Genomic DNA, 23,036 nt, shown 5'->3' with positions numbered 1-23,036 from the left:
ATCAACAGGAATCAATCGTAGGTATACATGTCCTTTTCCTCTTAGTCTCCCTCCCACCTCCCACCCTATCCCACCCCTCTAGGTAGTCATGGAGCACCAGTTTGAGCTCCCTGAGTCGTACAACAAATTCCCACTGGCTCTCTCTTTCACATATGGTCGTGGATATGTTTCCACGCTACTCTGTCCGTTCATCCCACCTTCCCGTCCCCGCCCTGAGTCCACAAGTCTGTATTCTGTTTTGTCTTAGTGTTATTTGAGGCCCTATCTTAACTATGACATTATCAGCCTCTTCATTAATTTGCTCAGCAAACGTTTACCAAGTGCTTGACACGTGCTAGGTGCTGAGGATTCAGTGATAACAGAATAAACTTCTGCCTGCGTTGACTTTACAGTCCAAGGAGGGCAGAGAGCAAACAAGCAAAGGAACAAATGTATATCATTAGGTCATACAGTGATAATAGCCACGAAGGAAAGAGTATCACTAAACAGAGCGATGGAGGAGATAATTTACAAAATGATGACCCTCAGTGAGCAAGTATGGTTGTCAACTGTATCCATTAGTCTGTCTAATCCTCACAACACAAACTACAAACTACAACTACAAACTAGATACCAGACCTCAGTACGATTCCTGGGTTGGGAAGATCCCTGGAGAAGGGAAAGGCTACCCAATCCAGTATTCTGGCCTGGGTCACAAAGAGTCGGACACGGCTGAGCGACTTCACTTTTTCACTAGTAATCCCATTCTAGAGAAGAGACATTGAGACCAGAGCGGTTAGGAAACTTGGCTGAGGTCACACAGCTGGTCAGTAGCCACCTGCTCACCTTCCCTTCTTCCTTGTCTGGCCACAACAGTGCCTGGAGCACACCTTGGAGTAAAGGCCTTGATGACCTACATGGGTCGCGCATCTGCGGATTTCTTCCTCCGACATGACAGGGTGCTGGGTCAGAAGGGTGGACTTCCTGCAGCCCCAGGAGGACACCTCAATCAGGTGAGCCCAGCAGATGCTTGTCCCAAGAATCTGGCGTGGAGCTGAGGCAGGCCTTAGGGGTGGCTGGATATGAACCGGGACATGGCTGCCAGAGGTGGTCTTTCCTGCAGGGGAACCGTGAGAAGCAGGCACAGGGCGGGAGGCACGCCCACCCCCCCATCTCCTCCCACAGCACCTGTTCTCTCCACCAGCCACGCTTACCATCCACCTTGCAGTCAGACCCCCACTTTCTGGAAATCTGTCTAGTCCTGTTCGCACAGCCTAGAGCTTACTGTTGGGAGTTGGTGGTTGAATAAATGGATGCATGGATGAACGAATGCTGGGGAGAGAAGGCCTAACTACATCAGGGAATCATCTGGAGAAGGGGTTAAAATGTTAGTTCTCCGGCCTCATACTGATTTAGTCAGTCCCAGGGAGAGCCTGAGAATCTGCTTAGTTACAAGCCCTACAGCTATTCTGATACAGGGAGTGTGAGAATTACAGAGTTCGATCAGCTACAGTCTCCTGGGTCTGCTAATAACGCCAACTCTCTGACAGCCTCACCTGTAGCACACTGACTTTGTGCCAGGCTCGTGCTCAGACCCTCACACGTGTTTTTCACCCTGAGTGAGAGTTCTGCGAGGTGGTGGTCCTCTGGTTTGACAGTGTCAGATCACAGGCATATTAAGTCCCTGGCCACGGCCTCCAGGTGAGGTGCCCACAGGAGAGCTCTGGCCTTGGGCTCTTTTGAGCATCCTCTCCTTGTTTGGAGATATCTCCATCCCCTGAGTCTGCTCCTCCTCCAGGAAGCACCCAGACACTTGCTTTCCCAGCCTCTCGGTGCCACCTGAGACCTGGCCCCACCAATCAAACGTCCCAACTTGAAGTTTGATTCAGGACCAGCCGACACCAAGAAGTGTGATCTGCATGGACCCTTGGGGGCAGCCCTGGCAGAGTTTCTAGCACTGAATGCGGTGTCCAGTGTCCCCGATATGAACTTTGGGGGTCTCTGCCCAGCAGGAGTGGTGCAGGCCTTCACTGCAGCACCCCTGCAATGCACTGTGTGCTATGCTCTTGTCTGTGGAGTTGTTGTTCTGGGCGTCTGTTCCTGTGTAAGCTATCACTCCAGAACCTAGAGGCTGAAAGCAATGGCAATATTTATTTTGCATGTCAATCTGCAACTTGGGAAAGGCTCACAAGGACAATCATTTCTGTTCCACTCAGACTTGAAGGCATGACTTTCTATTCAAATAACCAGTACAAGGCAAGCGGGCGGGATGGTGAGGCTGAGTAGCTGGAGTGTCTTCACCCTGTAGGTAGGAGCTGTGCCTGATGACCCACCTCAGATTCTGATACAGGAATTTCCAGTGTGTGCAAAGAGGGTAAATGACCCAGGATTTAAATGATACAGTGTAATTATGCAGAACTGTTGTTGTTTAGTCATTAAGTCATGTATATGACTCTTTGTGACCACATGGACTGCAGCACGCCACGCTCCTCTGTCCTCCACTCTCTCCCCAAGTTTGCTCAGATTCATGTCCATTGAGTTGGTGATATTATTTGATATCTAATCACCTCATCCTTATGAAGAATAATGACAGGCAATTCTTGTTCTGCTTGGGTTTCTATAACAAAATACCAAAGGCTGAGTAGTTTAAACAATAGAAATGTATTTGTCATTATTCTAGAAACTGAGGAGTCCAAGATCAAGGTGCTGGCAAGATGAGTTTCATTCTGAGGTCTCTTTCCTTGACTTACAGGGGACTAGCATCTTGTTACATACTCCTATGACCCTCTTCTTTATGTGTGAGCTCAAGTGGGGAGAGAGAACAAGCTCTCTGGTGTCTTTTCCTTTTCTTATAAGGGCACTAATTCCATCATGAGGGCCTCACCCTCATGACTTTTTTAACCCCAGTCACTTTCCAAAGGTCCCACCTCCAAATACCATCACATCAGGGTTTAGGGCAACAACTTACAAATTCTACAGGGCAGCAGGGACACAAACATTAGTCCATAATAACAGTGGATGTACAATGAAATTGCTAACCTACCTAAAGGTCAACCCTGTTACTATCCCTTTTCACATCTGATCAATCATCTGAGAATTTGAGGAGATAATGTGAAATGTAGGAGTATGTAGATTGTGCTTACTGAGTTCAAGAGGTTGGATGGGAAGTGAAGCGAAGTGAAAGTTGCTCAGTCATGTCCAACTCTTTGTGACCTTATGGACTATGCAGTTCATGGAATTCTCCAGGCCAGAATACTGGAGTGGGTAGCCTTTCCCTTCTCCAAGGGATCTTCCTAGCCCAGGGATAGAACCTGAGTCTCATTGCGACAGCAACCATGTCTGGTCGTGGGAAGGGTGGCAAAGGCCTTGGCAAGGGGGGTGCTAAGCGCCATCGCAAAGTCTTGCGGGACAACATTCAGGGTATTACTAAGCCAGCTATCCGGCGTCTGGCTCGTCGTGGAGGCGTCAAACGTATCTCTGGTCTTATCTACGAAGAGACTCGTGGGGTGCTGAAAGTGTTTCTGGAAAATGTGATCCGGGACGCGGTCACCTATATGGAGCACGCTAAGCGCAAGACTGTTACCACCATGGATGTGGTCTACGCGCTCAAACGTCAGGGCCGTACCCTTTACGGTTTTGGTGGTTGAGCAAAGTAGCTTGAAACGTTTAGAAAAACTAAAGGCCCTTTTCAGGGCCGCAGAAAAAAAAAAAAAGAACCTGAGTCTCCTGCATTGCAGACGGATTCTAGATTTCACGTACTGAGTTCAAGGGGTTGGCTATATTTCATAATTACATCTTATGGTCTTTGGTGTAGAGACTTGAATTCAGAAATTGCAAATGAGATAATGAAAAAACAAGTTGGCATTTAAATATTACAAGATTTCACATAAACTTCTAGATTTATTACTTTTCTTGAAACCTTGCAAGACCTGGTTCAGTGATGATATGCATGAAAAAGAGGCTCTTTCATCAATTAATTGAGCAGATCAATTAATTAATCAATTGTTGCTGTTGTTCAAACAACAGGGAGGGAACACAGCCCTGATCATCAACAAAAAATTGGATTAAAGACTTACTGAGCATGGCCCTGCCCATCAAAACAAGACCCAGTTTCCCCTACAGTCAGTCTCTCCCATCAGGAAGCTTCCATAAACCTTATTCTGTCAGAAGGTGGACAGAATGAAAACCACAGTCACAGAAAACTAATCAAACTGATCACATGGACCACAGCCTTGTCTAATTCAATGAACCTATGAGCCATGCTGTGTAGGGCCACCTAAGACAGACAGGTCATGGTGGAGAGTTCTTTCAAAACGTGGTCCACTGGAGAAGAGAATGGCAAACCACTTCAGTATTCTGCCTTGAGAACCCCATGAACAGTATGAAAAGGCAAAAAGATATGACACTGAAAGATGATCTCCTCAGGTTGGTAGGTGCCCAATATGCTACTGGAGAAGAGTGGAGAAATAAAGCATGAAGATACGGAGCCAAAGCAAAAACAATGCCCAGTTGTGGATATGACTGGTGATAGAAGTAAAGTCCGATGCTGTAAAGAGCAATATCGCATAGGAACCTAGAATGTCAGGTCCAGGAATCAAGGTAAATTAGAAGTGGTCAAGCAGGAGATGGCAAGAGTGAACGTTGACATTTTAGGAATCAGTAAACTAAAATGGACTGGATTGGGCAAATTTAGTTCAGATGACCATTATATCTACTACCGTGGGCAAGAATCCCTTAGAAGAAATGGAGTAGCTCTAGTAGTCAACAAAAGAGTCCAAAATACAGTACTTGGGTGCAATCTCAAAAATGACAGAATGATCTCTGTTCATTTCCAAGGCAAACCATTCAATATCACAGTAATCCAAGTCTATGCTCCAACCAGTAAAGCTGAAGAAGCTGAAATTGAACAGTTCTATGAAGACCTGCAAGACCTTCTAGAACTAACACCCCAAAAAGATGTCCTTTTCATCACAGGGGACTAGAATGCAAAAGTAGAAAGTCAAGAGATACCTGGAATAACAGGCATTTTTGGCCTTGGAGTACAAAATGAAGCAGGGCAAAGACTGACAGAGTTTTGCCAAGAGAATGCACCAGTCATAGCAAACACAAGAGAAGACTCTACACGTGGACATCACCAGATGGTCAATACTGAAATCAGATTGGTTATATTTTTTTGCAGCCAAAGATGGAGAAGCTCTATACGGTCAGCAAAAATAAGACCAGGAGCTGATAGTGGCTCATACCATGAACTCCTTATTGCCAAATTCAGACTTAAATTGAAGAAAGTAGAGAAAACCACTAGACCATTCAGGTATGACCTAAATCAAATCCCTTATGATTATACAGTGGAAGTGACAAATAGATTCAAGGAATTAGATCTGATAGACAGAGTGCCTAAAGAACTATGGATGGAGGTTCATGACATTGTACAGGAAGCAGTGATCAAGACCATCCCCAAGAAAAAGAAATGCAAAAAGGCAAGATGGTTGTCTGAGGAGGCCTTACAAATAGCTGAGAAAAGAAGAGAAGGGAAAGGCCAAGGAGAAAAGGAAAGATATACTCATTTGAATGCAGAGTTTCAAAGAATAGCAAGGAGAGATAAGAAAGCCTTCCTCAGTGATCAGTGCAAAGAAATAGAGGAAAACAATAGAATGGGAAAGACTAGAGATCTCTTCAAGAAAATTAGAGATATCAAGGGAATAGTTCATGCAAAGAGGGTCGTAATAAAGGACAAAAATGGCATAGACCTAACAGAAGCAGAAGATATTAAGTGGTGAGAATACCCAGAAGAACTATACAAAAAACATTTTCATGACCCAGATAACCACAGTGGTGTGATCACTCACCTAGAGCCAGACATCCTGGAATGCGAAGTCAAGTGGGTCTTAGAAAGCATCACTATGAACAAAGCTAGTGGAGGTGATGGAATTCCAGTGGAGCTATTTCAAATCCTAAAAGATGATGCTGTGAAAGTGCTGCACTCAATATGCCAGCAAATTTGGAAAAGTCAGCAGTGGCCACAGGACTGGAAAAGCTCAGTTTTCACTCCAATCCCAAAGAAAGACAATGCCAAAGAATACTTCAACTACTGAAAAATTGCACTCATCTCACATGCTAGCAAAGTAATGCTCAAAATTCTGCAAGCCAGGCTTCAAAAATATGTGAACCATGAACTTCTAGATGTTCAAACTGGATTTAGAAAAGGCAGAGAAACCAGAGATCAAATTGCCAACACCTGTTGGATCATCGAAAAAGTAAGAGTTCCAGAAAAACATCTACTTCTGCTTTATTGACTACACCAAAGCCTTTGACTGTGTACATCACAACAAACTGTGGAAAATTCTTAAAGAGATGGGAACACCAGACCACTTTACCTACCTCCTGAGAAATGTGTATGCAGGTCAAGAAGCAACAGTTAGAACTGGACATGGAACAGCAGACTGGTTCCAAATTGGGAAAGGAGTACATCAAGGCTGTATATTGTCACCTGCTTATTTAACTTATATGCAGAGTACATCATGTGGAATGCCAGGCTGGATGAAACACAAGCTGGAATCAAGATTGCTGGGAGAAATATTAGTAACCTCAGATACGCAGATGATACCACCCTTATGGCAGAAAGTGAAAAGGAACTAGAGAGCCTCTTGATGAAAGTGAAAGAGGAGAGTGGAAAAAGTTGGCTTAAAGCTCAACATTAAGAAAAATGAAGGTCATGTCATCTGGTCCCATCACTTCATGGCAAATAGATGGGGAAACAATGGAAACAGTGACAGACTTTATTTTCTTGGGCTCCTAAATCAGTGCAGATGGTGACTGCAGCCATGAAATTAAAAGATGCTTGCTCTTTAGAAGGAAAGTTATGACCAACCTAGACAGCATATTAAAAAGCAGAGACAATACTTTGCCAACAAAGGTCCATCTAGTCAAGGCTATGGTTTTTCCAATGGTCATGTATGAATGTGAGAGGTAGACCATAGAGAAAACTGAACACCAAAGAATTGATGCTCTTGAACTGTGGTGTTGGAGAAGACTCGTGAGAGTCCCTTGGACTGCAAGGAGATCCAACCAGTCCATCCTAATGGAAATCAGTCCTGAAAATTCATTGGAAGGACTGATGCTGAAGCTGCAACTCCAATACTTTGGCCACCTGATGCAAAGAGCTGACGTATTGGAAAAGACCCTGATGCTGGGAAACATTGAGGGCAGGAGGAGAAGGGGATGACAGAGGATGAGATGGTTGGATGGCATCACTGACTCAATGGACATTGAGTTTGAGTAGCCTCCAGGAGTTGGTGATGGACAGGGAGGCCTGGCGTGCTGCAGTCCATGGGGTTGCAAAAATTTGGACATGACTAAATGAATGAATTGAACTGAACTGATCAATTAATTTTGCTTAACATGAAACAGGAAATCTCCTTAGAAACTTTAAAAGTATATTAATGTGAAAGACTCTGAAAAGTCTTAAAGGTGTTCACTTAATCTTGTCTAACCGCTTGTTTCTCAAATATATTTGGAACCTCTTTTTACAGGGAAGAATGGCTGAAGTCATTGAAAGCTGCCCACTTCTGTTCATTCTAGTCTCCACCTGTCTTCAGTGGGACTCCCTGGGTAACCAACTGAGAGGGGGATTTGTAGTCAGGATTATTTTGGAGAGTGGTCTCAGGAACATGGGCGCCCCATGTGGTGCAGTGGTAAAGAATCCCCATGCCAATGCAAGAGATGCAGGTTTGATTCCTGATTCAGGAAGATCCCCTGGAGAGGGTAATGGCAACCCTCCAGTATTCTTGCCTGGGAAATCCCACAGACAGAAGAACCTGGTGGGCTATCGTCCATGGGATCACAAACAGATAACAACAACTCTGGATCGTTACTGGTAATGGCAGGAAGGAGAAAGGATTGGTTGGAGAAACTGAATAACAGTGAGGTGAATCAGTCACAACCAAGGTCTCGGCCCGTCCCAGAGGAGGAGGTAAGATGGTCTTTCAGGCCTGTCGTGTCTCAAGAGAATGGAGGCAGAACTTTATATCCCACTTTGACCATCCCTGGACATGGGCTATCCCCAGGAAGGGGTGTGACCTTGGGCAAAATGGCAGTTTTCAGCTGAGGACAGTTCCCAGAGAATGACTTTGCAGAGCGCCACCAGCATCCACAGTCCGAGCAGTGTGTTCATCCCGTAGGGCATCTGGGCAGCATACCACAGTAACCACTACACCACCACCCCATTACCTCCCTGAGCCTGAAGCCAGGGTCATTTGTCATTTGTAGTTGCCCTTGAACTGTTGTTTGTCTGATGGTAGAGATTGTTTCTCTTTTACCTATGACTCTAGCAGGATTTGCGCTTCCCAGGTGGCTCAGTAGTAAAGAATCTACTTGCAATGCAGGAGACACAGATTCCATCGTTGGGTCAGGAAGATCCCCTGGAGGAGAAAACGGCAACCCACTCCAGTATTCTTGCCTGGGAAACCCCATGGACAGAGAAGCCTGGCAGGTTGCAGTCCAAGGGGTTGCAAAGGGTTGGACACAACTCCGTGACTGAGCATGCATGCCGTTAGCAGAAGTGACAACAGAATACCCAGGGAAAGCTGTCTCTTTCAAGAAAAATGGGTGAAGACATTGGTCCTTTTGGAAGTGAAGAATATTCATTCCTGTGTAACTGATTTGCAAACACTCCACCCACTCCATTCATCCATATCATATGACGGCCACCATAAATATTTGAGTGCATGCCTGGGGAATGCTTGGGCCTGGCTAGGAGTCCAAGGGGCAATTAGTTCAACCAGAACCAAGGTTCCTCTGACTGCACTGCTCTTCACATCTGTCCCTAAGATGGACCAGGCCTGACTGGAAGGGCTTTTTAATGGAGTTCCTCTAGAGGCACTGATTCTGCAGAGTTTGCAATGGATTCTTTTAGTGTCCTGTTGTCATGTGACATATTTCTGTGCAGCACATCACCCCAAAATTTAGTGGCTGGCTTCAAACAATAACAACGTACTAGTTCCCCGGGTTCTATGGTTTAAGAGCTGAGAAGGGGCTTAGCAGGCTACTCTGCTCCAGGCAATGTCAGATCGGATCATATATGTGGCTGCATCCAGTTGAGGCTGAAATGTCCAAAATACCCACTCATCCCCTTGTCCTCTCTCTACACGGCCTCACCATCCAGGACTCCGCCTTATGACATAGCAGATGAGCAGCGAGAGCAAAGGACCCGGAATGGGTGCCAGGTGACTCCGCCCCTGTGTTATTGGTCAATGCCGCTCTTAAGACCAGCTCAGAGTCAATGGGAGAAGCTGAAATAGACTCCACCCCTCAATGGAGGCGCAGGAAGAGAGGATGGCCATCTTAAATGCACTATAGTGACAACCCTCTCATTCCTATAGATTTCTGATGAATCGTTATTAGAAGCAGCTTTTTTTAAAAAGGGGCATATACTCATCCCTTTCATGTACCCTGAGTCTGGAAGCACACTTTTGGGAAACTCTTTCCAAAATACTCTTCTACAGACATAGAGAGATGGGCTGTCTCCTGGGAGGGTTTTTTCTATGTAGGGTTTTTTCTAGGTAGGAGTCAACAGGTGTGTGAATTTCAGCATCAGGAGGCCTTGCTGTTTGGCTTCACTGCTGCTGCTGCTAAGTCGCTTCAGTCGTGTCCGACTCTGTGCAACCCCAGAGACGGAAGTCCACCAGGCTCCGCCATACCTGGGATTCTCCAGGCAAGAACACTGGAGTGGGTTGCCATTTCCTTCTCCAGTGCATGAAAGTGAAAAGTGAAAGTGAAGTCGCTCTGTTGTGTCCGACTCTTCGTGACCTCATGGACTGCAGCCTACCAGGCTCCTCTGTCCATGGGATTTTCGAGGCAAGAGTACTGGAATGGGGTGCCATTGCCTTCTCCATTTTGTTTCACATCCCCTGCCTAACTCCATTAGCTTCTCCCAGTTGTGACCATCACCATCGCCATCATGTCACCATTATTCATCATCAGGGCAGGCCCTTTATTAGGCACCCAATGGCTTGTCCAGTGGTGCTGGGAGATGGAGTGCAAATACAGGAAGGCTCAGAGCAGGCCTGCCTGGGGTGATGCCCAAGGCTGAATCGGAGGTTCCAGAACCCCTACGGAGGCCACACAGGCCAGAACATGAAGGTTGAATGAGCACCGCAATGCATAGCCAGGGGCTCACACCATGTAAGCTCAACAGAGGCGACAGGATCAGAGGACCACAGCATAGCACTTTTTTTTTCTTCTTCTGAAATTTAATTTTCATTTTATCTTGGAATATAGTTGATTTACAATATCATGTTCATTTTAGGTATATAGCAAAGTGATTCAATTATGCATATACATACATCCATTCTTTTTCAGGTTCATTTACCATATAGGTCATTACAGAGTATTGAGTAGAGTTCCCCATGTTATATAGTAGGTCCTTGTTGATTATCTGTTTTGTATAGAGCAGTCTGTATATGCTAATTTCAAACTCCTAGTTTATCCCCCATCCTCCGCACCAAACAGCATCGCATTTTGCCTTCAAGTTCTCCTGGTCCTGCTGGTTACTGGGGCTCCAGTTCAGTTGTCAGAAAATTAATTCACAGAAAAACTCTTTGCAGAAACTGGGAGATAGATTCCTCAGTCTGGGTCTGAACAGATTTTGGCTTCTCCACCGAAAGCAGAGACACACTAGGGGCAGGACGTCCGTCTGCAGACAGAGAGGACAGGGAAACTCATACACAGGGCCGAACTCACGCGTTCATATGTAAAAACGTGATGGGCAAGTGCTTGACCCAGAAACGCGAAGCCGCAGCAGGGCCAACATACAGCTGTGCTGGGCCAACGGATTAACTGCAGTGAAAAGACTGGAACGGAACTCGAGTGAATCTACAGGGAGATGAAGACTTCCATACATTATCTGTCAATTCAGCAAGTTACTGAGTTGATCACTCAGCTAGTGCACGATGCGGCTGGCAGCTTTTTGCAACTCAGCGCATTTCCACGTGCCACTTGAGACCCCGAGCACATTTTCTCATTGGAGATGACCAGTTAGTTGCTACCTCACAAGGTAAGGCGAGGTAGGAGAAAGTACTTTGGAAAATGTAAAGTGTGTAAAAATATTAGTCTTTACAAACAGAAACAGACTCACAGGTTTCAAGAACGAGCTTATGGTTGCCGGGAGAAGAGAAGGCTGGGGAGGGGTGAGGCATAGTTAGGGAGTTTGGGATGGACATGTACACACTGCTGTATTTAAACTGGATAACGAACAAGGACCAGCTATATAGCACAGGGAACTCTGCTCAATGTTGTGCGGCAGTCTGGATGGGAGAGGAGTTTGGGGAGAATGGATACCTGTATCTATACGGCTCAGGCCCTTCACTGTTCCCCCAAAACTATTAATAGCCAACACTGTATGTTAATCGGCTATACCCCAATACAAAATAAAAAAGTTAAAAAAATTAGTCTTTCAAGAGAGGAAATAGATGGGGAAACAGTGGAAACAGTGGCAGACTTTATTTTTTGGGCTCCAAAGTCACTGCAGATGGTGACTGCAGCCATGAAATTAAGAGATGTTTGCTTGGCAGGAAAGTTATGACCAGCCTAGATAGCATATTAAAAGCAGAGACATTACTTTGCCAACAAAGGTCCGTCTAGTCAAGGCTATGGTTTTTCCAGTGGTCATGTATGGATGTGAGAGTTGGACTGTGAAGAAAGCTGAGTGCTGAAGAATTGATGCTTTTGAACTGTGGTGTTGGAGAAGACTCTTGGGAGTCCCTTGGACTGCAAGGAGATCCAGCCAGTCCATCCTAAAGGAGATCAGTCCTGGGTGTTCATTGGAAGGACTGATGCTGAAGCCGAAACTCCAATGCTTTGACCACCTGATGCGAAGAGCTGACTCAATGGAAAAGACCCTGATGCTGGGAAAGGTGGGAGGAGAAGGGGATGACAGAGGATGAGGTGGTTGGATGGCATCACTGACTTGATGGACATGAGTCTGAGTAAACTCCGGGAGTTGGTGATGGACAGGGAGGCCTGGCATGCTGCAGTCCATGGGGTCACGGAGTTGGACACGACTGAGCGACAACTGAACTGAACTGAAAGAGAGGAGAAGGCTGTGGCAGAGGATGAGATGGTTGGATAGCATCACTGACTCAATGAACATGAATCTGAGCAAACTCCAGGAAATAGTGGAGGACAGGGGAGCCTGGCAAGCTATAGTTCATGGGGTCACAAAGAGTCGGGCATAACTTAGCAGCTGAATAGCAGCAACAACAAAAGAGAGGACTAAGTACATTTTAGCAGTGGTCAGTGTAAAGATAAGTTCACAGAAAAACTGGAGTGGATCACACTGACCTGGGAAGAGTGTGTGTGTGTGTGTTGGTCACTCAGTCATGTCCAACTCTTTGGGACTCCATGGACTGCAGCCCACCATGTTCCTCTGTCCATGGAATGCTCCAGGCAAGAATATGGGAATGGGTAGCCATTCCTTTCTCCAGGTGGTCTTCCCAACCCAGGGATGCAACCCAGGCCTCCTTTAGTGCAGGCAGGTTCTTTATCATTTGAGCCACCAGGGAAGCCTGGGGACAGCGTGGAACCACCTCATATGGCTCTCGTCCTCTAGGTCTCTCTCTGCATCAGAAGCAGTTTCTGCTCCTCCGGGGCAGATTCCATGGTACAAATAGGCTTTCAGGAACTTCCTACTGTGATGTCTGATGAAAAACAGGCCTTTGGGTTTCAAAAGCCAATCCTTGGTGAGGAATGGAACCGATGCAGCTGTAGCTCTCAGATCTAGGAGAGGGATAATGATGTAAGAACCCAGACCCCTTGCTTCTGAATTAGAAAAGGATGCTCGTGGCTGTAGGGAAAGGATAATAGGAGAAGTGAGTGCATGAATATTTGCGGTCCCTGAGAGAAAAAGGGTCCTCTACCCCTCTTCCCCACTGGCTGAATCCAGATGGGTCTTAAGAGAAAGGTCTGTGGGCTGGACGAGGACAGGGCTTGGCTACGTGCTCCAGATTCTAGCAGAGGCAGCAAGTGCCCAGAGAGAAATGAGATTGTGGGTGTCAGCAGGCATGTAGGTGGTCCCTGCTTTAGAAGCCTCACAGTGTCCCCTGGAAGGCCAAGGGCTACATGATCCGGCAGCTGGAGCAGAGGTGACAAAAGCCCAGATGCATGCACCCTCCTTTCCTGTCACCTGGGGGCCCTAGGAGCCTCCTCCTCCCCAGATAGGAATGGCTCCTGGAGGAAATTTACCCAGGAAGTGGACTGAGGTGCCTTTCTGCCAGCTGAATGGGGCCTTGAAAGAGAATTCAGGTGACACTCCTGTTGTAGACAAGGGGCCTCTCTGGTAGCTCAGTGGTAAAGAATACGCCTGCCAATGCAGAAGACACCAGTTTGATATTGGGGTCAGGAAGATCCCCTGGAGAAGGAAATGGCAACCCACTCCAGTGTTCTTACTTGGAGAATCCCATGGACAGAGGAGCCTAGCTATCTACAGTCCATAGTGTGGCAAAGAGTTGGTCACGACTTAGTGACTAAACAACAACAACCCTGTTGTATAATAAAGTGTTTGGCTGGCTTTCATTTTTAGTTCATAAGAAGGAGTCTCTAAATCTTTGGAATTTCCCAGGTGACAGGAGAGCCTTTGTTACTCATGAGCCTCTTGGATCACACCTGAGTTTATACTAAGAGTTATGATGACCCAAGGATAGGACACAAGAAAGACCAATCATGTGATGAGAGTTGGGGTCTGGTCGGTCTGACCTTGGCAGGGGTAGGGGTGGGGAGGGAGAGGGAGAGAGGGAGGGAGGTGGGAGATTGATTGCCCACATGGGCAATGAGTCAGTCTATCAGGCTGACGTAATGAGATTCCGGTGAAAAACTCTGGACTTTGAGGCTGGATGGAGCTTGGCGGCTGGCGATCTCATTGACGTTCCAGGAGGGTGGCGTGCCTGCGTCCACAGGGAGGACCACAGAAGCTCTGCATCTGGACTTCTCAGACCTTTGCCTATGTGAGCATTCACTTGGCTGGGCCTGGCCTGGCTCTTTTATAATAAAACAGTGATTGTAAGTAGAGCACCTTCCTGGGTCCTGTGAGTCCTCCTGGGGAATTACTAAACTCGAGGGGTTGTGGGAAGCTCTGAATTTGTAGCCAGTCATCAGAAGTGTGGATGGCCTGGGACCCCCCCAGGAGTGTGGCCAGGATGTGAGGGAAGGGCTGTCCTGTGGAGGACCCAGACTTTAACTTGGGGTGCAGTGGGCCAGGGTGGGGAAGTGACTGGCTAGTCGTGCTAGAACTGTGTTGCAGTTGGTGGCAGAAGAGTTACCAAAGACTAAAGTTGCACACTCACAAAAGGAGATGTGAGTACCTCCTAGGGTTGGTTTCAAGAAGCAAGAAGAGGCAGGGAAAGCTATTCTCATGGTGCTTGGGACATAGAAGATCTCAGTCAGTGTCTACATTTATTGTTTACTGTTAATCTAATTTTTGGGGAAAAGTCCACTCTTTCTCAAGATTATGGTTCCTTCTTCTCCAAGATCACCTTTATTTATTTATTTATTTTTCATGGTGAGAGGAGGACGTGGGGAGGGGGACTGGAAGGATTCTTGGAATATTCCTCTTCAGTTCTTGTTTTGCTTCCATGATCATTTGTTCACTTATTAATTTTTTCTCACGAATAATCCCTGATATCATAGGTAAGAAGAGGTCAGGAGACCAGGGGGAGGCTTCGGGAAGAATCCAGACATCACACCGTGGTGGCCCGGATAGAGGTGTGAGAAGTGGTCATATTCTGGATATATTTTCTTTCTTTTTTTTTTCCTAGTCCTTTAAAAAATAATTTTATTTATGGCTGTGCTGGGTCTTTGTTGCTGTGCAGACTTTTCTCTAGTTGCTGCTAGGTGAGGTGACAGTCCAGTTGTGGTGTGAAGGCTCCTCGCTGTGGGAGCTTCTTTTGTGGTGGAGCATACACTCTAGGGTGTTCAGGCTTGTGGCACGTGGGCTCAGTAATTGTAGTGCTTGGGCTTAGTAGCTCTGAGGCATCTTCCTGGCCCAGGGATCGAATCCGTATCTCCTGCATTGGCAGGCAAATTCTTTACCACTGAGCCACCTGGGAAACCCCTTTCTTTCTAGTTTTATTGCTTGAGTATAACAGACAAGTTTATGCAATCAAGCCAAAGGCTGCAGATGCGTATTTCTGGTTGAGGGGAAGGACTTGTTTGGTCTTGTAATATCCAGCCCACCAGTGAATAGGGCTGTCAATCAGAATCAGATGCAATTGAGCATCTTTATCCTTTCTTTTCCTCTCAAGATGCTTTCAAACCGCAACGGCTTTCTTAATTAAATGGTAGAGATCCTCAGGAAAATCAGGAGCAAGTCCTTTAGACTTAAGAATTCTCAAGATTTTATTGCCTGTCACAGAATGTACTGTGTAACAGCATGTGAGTCTCTGAGGACCACCCCGATTCGTGAGGGAGTCAGGCTCTTCTTGACCAGTTTGTAGGTCTGCTCCTTCATGACCTCAGGCGTCAGCTTCAGCCAGGTGGGGACCCTGTGACGGGGGGACAGAACCAACTGGGACAGGCCTTTCCGGGGAGCGTGCATGCAACCCATGATGGAGGCAGTCTGGTGCCAAAGGAGAGAGATACGCTTTCAAGTTTAGGATTTGCCGACAGATTGGATGCAGGGTTAGAGAGAGAGAGGAAGATGCCTCCCAGGTTTTGGCCTAAGTCACAGCTGCCACTCACTGAGATGGGAAAGGTTGCAGTGACCTTTTGGGGACCATCTGCTAGTCCTGCAAAGTCACAGCCTGTTTGATCGTTCCCAGGTGGGTTTATCACTTTTTATTTTTTTACCAAATTGAAGGCAGGAGGAGAAGGGGACGACAGAGGATGAGACGGTTGGATGGCATCACTGACTCAATGGACACGAGTGTAAGCAAACTCTGGGAGATGGTGATGGACAGGGAGGCCTGGCGTGCTGCAGTCCATGGGGTCGCAAAGAGTCGTACATGACTGAGCGACTGAACAGCAACGATTTTTACCAAAATGGCCCGGTTTGTTCCAGCCTTTGGTGGAACTTCCCATGGAGAGCTCCGTCTTTACAGACAAATCAACTGCTTTTGATAAGGCTGATGTTTGGTTGGTCCATGGATCGCTCCTTCACAATCATTCATTTTGAGTGTTTATTTGGAAAGTGTGTATATGGATACATTTAATGTGGTGGTGATTGAAAACAAATTTTAATTTTAGGTCCAGTCTTTGGAGTTGAACTCTCTTTTTCACATGGCTTCTGTCTCAGTGATTAAAAAAAAAAATAAATGTGCGATTTTTTTCTTTCTTAATTGAAACATATTTGACATGTGACATTGTGTAAGTTTCAGTTGCGTAACATGTTGATTTGATCCATATATATATTGTAATACGATTGCCACTGTAGTGTCAGTTGACACCTCTATGGCATCACATAGTTATTTCTTTTTTTTTGTGGTGAGAATATTTACGATATAGTCTCTGAGCAAATTTGATATTTCTAATAAAATATTTGTTGTCAGACATGACTGAACAATTAACATTGTTATTTATAATCATCACACTGTGCATTAGATCTCCAGGACTTACTTATATACTAGTTGCAAATTTGTATTATTATTATTATTTTGGCCACTCTAGGAGGCCTGTGAGATCTTCGTTCCCCTACCAGGGATTCAACCTGGGCTTCCTGCAGTGAAAGTGCCAAGTCGTAACCACTGGAAAGTGAAAAAAATAAGTGAAAGTGTCAGTCATTCAGTTGTGTCTGACTCTGCGCCCCCAAGGACTGTAGCCCTCAAGGCTCCTTTGTCCATGGAATTCTCCAGGCAAGAGTACTAGAGCGGATAGTAGTGGTGGTGTTAGTCGCTCAGTCGTGTCCGACTCTTTGCAACCCCATGAACTGTGGCCCGCCAGGCTCCTCTGTCCATGGGATTCTCCAGGCAAGAATACTGGAGTGGATTGCCATTCCCTTCTCCAGAGGATCTTCCCGACCCAGGGATCGAACCTGGGTCTCCTGCATTGCAAACAGATTCTTTACCATCTGAGCTACAGGGAAGATCCCTAGAGAGGGTAGCCATTCCCTTCTCCAGGGAATCTTCCCAACCCGGGGATGGAACCTGGGTCTCCTGCATTTCAGGTGGATTCTTTGCCATCTGAACCAGCAGGGAAGCCCCCTAACCACTGGACCATTGGGGAATTCCTACACATTTGTATCCTTAAATAATATCTCTCTTATCTCCCCCAGCCCCTGGTAACTATCTTTAAGTCTTTCCCCCAAACTCCAAAAATAATATATTCATTGCACTGAATTTCCAAGGTCATTCTGGAATGTGTTTGGGAATACAGTCTCAGCATTTGTGAAATGATTCTGCTTGTTCAAATCACAGGGTTAAGAAGAGTTTTGTGACTTTGCAGTGTGTTCCCTTTTGAAAATCTGTTGTAATCTGCCTGTTTAACAAGACAGTTTGAATCATTCAGAGAGCATGTGGGAACCCATTAAAATGCCCAAGCATGCTGACTTATTTTACTGCCCATATGAATGGCACTTATTTGAATATTTACATAGTCAATATTTAGGTACTTGTCTTTTCTTATTTAACTTTGTATTTCGTATTAGAGTAGAGCTGATGAACAGCGTTGTGATAGTTTCAGGTGGACAGCAAAGGGACTCAGTCATTCACATACATGTGCCCATTCACCCCCAAAACCCCCTCCTATCCAGACTCCACAAAACATTGAGCAGAGTTCCCTGTACTGTACAGGAGGTCCTTGTGAGTTGTCCATTTTAAATATAGCAGTATGATACTTGTCTTTTCAAATTATGATCGAGGTTTAAATTTCCAGGTACTTTAAAACTGTTTTCAAGAATTGAAAACAACTGCATGGAAAAGATATAGAATAAAACCCTTTACAAATGGTCAAAACTGAAAGCACCTGATAAACACAAATGCAGACACTAAAACAGCGCCGTCAGAAGATAGAGCATTCGTGTTCACTGTCCTTGTTTTACATTTTGTACAAGATTTCTTGAAGTAATGGAACTTTGCTAGAAATTGGTGGTTTGTGTCTCCTGCTGGAGAAGGCAATGGCACCCCACTCTAGCACTCTTGCCTGGAAAATCCCATGGATGGAAGAGCCTGGTAGGCTGCAGTCCATGGGGTTGCTAAGTCAGACACGACCGAGCGACTTCACTTTCGCTTTTCACTTTCAAGCATTGGAGAAGGCAATGGCAACCCACTCCAGTGTTCTTGCCTGGAGAATCCCAGAGACGGGGGAGCCTGGTGGGCTGCCGTCTCTGGGGTCACACAGAGTTGGACACGACTGAAGTGACTTAGCAGCAGCAGCAGTGTCTCCTGCTAGATTTGTTTCTAAAATCGGTTTTCCTAAAGGGTTTAATAGGGCTTCCCTGGTAGCTCAGTTGGTAAAGAATCTGCCTGCAATGCAGGAGACCTTGGTTCTATCCTGGGTCAGGAAGATCCGCTGGAGAAGGGATAGGCTACCCACTTCAGTATTCTTGGTCTTCCCTTGTGGCTTAGCTGGTAAAGAATCTGCCTGCAAGGTGGGAGACCTGGGTTCAATCCCTGGGTTGGGAGGATACCCTGGAGAAGAGAAAGGCTACCCACTCTAGTATTCTGTCCTGTAGAATTCCTTGGACTATATAGGGGTCGCAAAGAATGGGACACGACTGAGCAACTGAACTGAACTGATATAGTCCATGGGGTCCCAAAGAGTTGGACGTAACTAAGCCACTTTCACTTTCAAAGGGTTTAATGATTTCCCGCAGTGCTGAGCCACAAGCCAAAACACTTTCTTTAGGATTGTTTGCTATTTTTTTCTTTTTAATCTGTTGCCATTGAAGAAGTCATGAAGTAATAATTTATCATCGCTCATATTTGGTGGGTTAGAGTTCGCGTTTGCAGGAGCATCAAGTTAGCACCAAAGAGCATCCCTGAATAAACGTGCTATGAGCTTCATGCTTCTTTGGCTGGACAGAGGGGAAATGTGGGTGAGCGTCCCTGTTGAAAAAGGGTGTGATACCAACCTTGTGAGTCGTATGTGTCATTTTCCCTAAAATTTCTACTTTGTTTCAAGTAAATTTTTCCTAGGATAGGGACCAAAAAAAATGTATTGTGGAAGAATTCAAACATATTTTTACTTTTTTCAAGCATATTTTTTAAATGTAATGCCCAAAGAAGAGAGAATGGTTTTTATCAATCCTAGGTATCCATCAGCCAGCTCCAGCAAGGATCCACACTCCTGGCTTGTGGGCTGGTGCTAATTCTAGCTTTATTTTGTCACTATTGACTTGCTACTTGGGACATGCTTTCCTATTCAATAAAAATGGATATATTAGCTATTCTGTGTGTATATCCTGGGACTATATTTTGAAGGCCGATTTATTTATCCAACAAATTCTGACTAATCCTACTGTGAGCCAGGACTGGGTTTAGTACTGGGGACTTGGAGGCAGAACTGCTGGCTCTGGGAAATCAGCCTGGATACAAAGACCTTGAAATGCTTTTCTGGCAGAGGTGTGTATGGATCGTTTTTTTGTCTGGGAGATATTTCTTTCTCTTGCTTACACTTTAGAAATGCACCTTGATCCCAGTTAAATGTCGCAAGTGGCTCATTAATTAATCAGGGATACGCAACTTACAACCCATTTGATCACAAACAGACCAGAGATGCAGCTTGACATGTGCAGCTCGAATAAAAAGGCTTGCACTGTTTCTCTCCAGCCTCGTCCCCAAACGGCACGTACATAGCTTCTGGTTTGGTAGCAGAAACACCTAATATGAGTTCTTTTCTTGGAAGAAGGGAAAGAGGAAGAGAGGGAACATGGTGGGAAGGTTAGGAGGAGGAGGAGGAGGAGGAGGAGGGGGAGGGCAGATACCAGCAGGGCCCTCAACGTGACCAAGTCCCCAAGGGCCTCCCTGGTGGGAGGTGCCAGCCAGTGCCTGGGTTTGGAGATGAAGTGACTGAATTGCTGTCAAATGCCTGTCTCACACACGCACACACATGCACACACACGCACACACACAGAGTCTCTCTGGAGCTCTGAGGGTCCCACTTTCATCACGTGGGTGCGGTGGGCCTAGCACAGTTGGTGGGGGCACAGCCCCCTTAGGACCGGGCTCCCTTACTGCCCCCTCTGCCGCGTCCCTCCCCTCCTGTCTCTGCTGAAGAAGACCAGATCTGTCTTGGAAGCTGCTGCTCCCTGACCGGGAGAGCGTGGTCATGATCTGTTCCTGTTCCCTCCTTCTCCCAGGCCTGAGGTCTCAAAGTTGGACCCGGGGTTGGTGGGCTCCCTCCCATGTGTGGCCATGTGTGCTCAGCACCCCCACCGGGACTGCAGGGAATACGCTTGGACCCAGGACCTCAGCGACTGAGCTGGTTAGTGAACGCTGGTGCACAGGAAGCCCCATCTGCTCCCAGGACAATGTGCCCCTCCAATCCCCAAAGCCCTCTGTCTCCCAGACCAGGCGGAACTCCCATCCCCTACCCTGCTCTCCCTAGAGACGGTCCCTCCCTAAGTGCCTTGTCGGGTGCTAAGCATGCGTGCTAAGTCGCTTCAGTCATGTCCGACTTTTGGCGACCCTGTGGACCACAGGGCCCTCTGTCCACGGGATTCTCCAGTCAAAAATATTGGAATGGGTTACCATTTCCTATTCCAGGTGATCTTCCTGACCCTAAGATTGAACCCACGTCTCTTATGTCTCCTGCGTTGGCAGACAGGTTCTTTACCACTAGGACCACCTGGGAAGTGCCTTGTCATGGGGCCCCAAATCAGTTGTCATTGTCTAGGTAAATCTGGCTCTCTACCTGCCTGCAGGAGGGGTTGGAACAAGTACAGAGCAGGACGACAGGGAGACGCGGGAGAGGCAGTGCCCACCATGATTGCTGGACCCTCCTGCACTGCCCACAGACCCTGGCGCCACTGCCCTTCTTTGTCAAGTGCAGGCATAGCCCCCTTGAAGATGGTGCATGGTGATACTGGCCTCTTAGTTGCATTCTCCCAATGCAGAGCCTGAGACAAGGGTTTGGGTGTGGGTGCTTTATTTGGGGGACACTCCAGGAAGCAAGGGTTGGGAAACAGAGGGAGGAATCACCAAGAAGTCCATGATGGAGATTGCTGCTGGAGGCAACAGAGATTTTGCCAGTGAGAAAATGCCTTCAAGAGTCCCTTCCCGGATGGGTTTAGAACATGTGAAGTCTTTCCAGGCTCCCCCATCATCATCATTCAAGTGGGCAGCAAAATAAGTAGAGGGCCTGGGGGAGCCCTAAATTGCCCTGAAATGTGTTCTAACCCAGACAGCAGGGCTAGATTCTCTCTCTCACTTCAAATGACTTAAACTCATCCACTATAGCAAATACTGGTCTGACACCTTCTCCTGGATTTAAAGGAATCTAAGACATCACTCTGCCTGCCAAGCAGGAGACGTGGGTTTGATCTCTGGGTTGCGAAGATCCCCTGGAGAAGGAAATGGGAACCCACTCCAGTATTCTTGCCTGGAAAATCCCATGGACAGAGGAGCCTGGGAGGGCTACAGTTCATGGGGTTGCACTAGACTCAGACACGTCTGAGAGACTAACTGTAACAAAAGACATCGCTGGCTGTAAGGCATGCTGTTATTCTCAGAAGCACTAAGGAGAATACTTCTGGTTATATTGTAATACACTATCCAGTGTAAGACACTGTCCTAGTTCAGAGATGAGAAAGTGTGAAAAGAATGTGGGTCTTGGGACAGTCAACTGTGTCCACCACACCCTAGTGGCTGTTGTGAAGATGATGAATGTGCTTTTACTCCCTAGAGAGGAGAAATGCCACGCACCATGCAGGGAGACGGCTGTGATAGCAAGATAGAATAGAATGACAAAAACAAACCAAGTAAGTGCCTTCACAGTACAGAGGAAGAAGAGGTGAATTCTGGTGGGGAGGAATTGGGGAGGCCTTCCTGGAAGAGGGGGTATTATTTGAGATGGGCTCAGAGGATGGCAGGGTTTGGATTATTGGACATGAAGGCGAAAGGTGCTCCATGCAGTGGAAACAAGATGGGTAAAGTCTCCGTTGTTGTTGTTCAATCACTAAGTCTTGCCAGACTCATGGACTGCAGGCCCCCCAGGTCCCTCTGTCCTCCACTGTCTCCTGGAGTTTGCTTAAACTCGTGTCCATTGAGTTACTGATGCTATCTCACCATCTCATCCACTGCTACCCCCTTCTCCTTTTGTCTTCAGTCTTTCCCAGCATGAGGATCTCTTCCAAAGAATTGGCTGTTTGCATAGGGTGGCTAAAGTATTGGAGCTTCAACTTCAGCATCAGTCCTTCCAATGAATATTCACAGTTGATTTCCTTTAGGATTGACTGGTTTGATCTCCTTGCTGTCCAAGTGATTCTCAAAAGTCTTCTCCAATACCACAATTTGAAAACATCAATTATTCGGCACTCAGCCTTCTTTATGGTCCAACTCTCACATCCATACATGACTACTGGAAAAACCATATGCACCTTTGCCAGCAAAGTGATATTCTCTGCTTTTTAATACACTATCTAGGTTTGTCATAGCTTTTCTTCCAAGAGGCAAGAATCTTTTAATTTCATGGCTGCAGTCACCATCCACAGTGATTTTGGAGCCCAAGAAAATAAAGTCTGTCACTGTTTTAATTGTTTCCCCATCTATTTGCCATGAAGTGATGGGACTGAATACCATGATCTTAGTTTTTTGAAAGCTGAGTTTCAAGCTAGTTTTTTTCATTCTCCTCTTTCACCCTCATCAAGAGGCTCGTTAGTTCCTCTTCACTTTCTGTCATGTCATTAGATTTGTACCATCTGCATATCTGAGGTTGTTGATATTTCTCCTGGCAATCTTGATTTCAGCTTGTGATCCATCTAGCCCAGCGTTTCTCATGATGTATTCTGCATATAAGTTAAATAAACAGGGTGACAATATACAGTCTTGACATACTCCTTTCCCAGTTTGGAACCAGTCAGTTGTTCCATGTCCAGTTCTAACTGCTGCTTCTTGGCTTACATACAGGTTTCTCAGGAG

The 23,036-nt window shown here is 46.3% G+C and overlaps 1 protein-coding gene and 1 pseudogene across 1 annotated transcript; one reads left to right on the top strand and one right to left on the bottom strand.

Moving 5' to 3' along the window:
• Positions 1-3,305: 3,305 nt before the first annotated feature.
• LOC147380359 (histone H4-like) lies at positions 3,306-3,626 on the top strand. The gene has a single exon (XM_086414902.1). The coding sequence runs from the start codon at positions 3,315-3,317 to the stop codon at positions 3,624-3,626; it is 312 nt and encodes a 103-aa protein (XP_086271028.1). The 5' UTR covers positions 3,306-3,314.
• An 11,344-nt stretch (positions 3,627-14,970) lies between these two features.
• On the bottom strand, positions 14,971-15,571 carry LOC147380358 (small ribosomal subunit protein uS15 pseudogene; annotated as a pseudogene).
• Between the last annotated feature and the right edge of the window lie 7,465 nt (positions 15,572-23,036).

Source organism: Bos grunniens, chromosome 1, assembly GCF_055505025.1.
Source record: "Bos grunniens cultivar Pamir isolate PY7600 chromosome 1, Bosgru_T2T1.0, whole genome shotgun sequence".
In the NCBI taxonomy this organism is placed as follows: Eukaryota; Metazoa; Chordata; class Mammalia; order Artiodactyla; family Bovidae; genus Bos; species Bos grunniens.
This window is presented reverse-complemented; position numbering and strand designations above follow the sequence as displayed.

Excerpts from the sequence above, each read along its gene's own strand:
- LOC147380359 (XM_086414902.1), top strand. The coding sequence starts at position 3,315 with ATGTCTGGTCGTGGGAAGGGTGGCAAAGGCCTTGGCAAGGGGGGTGCT.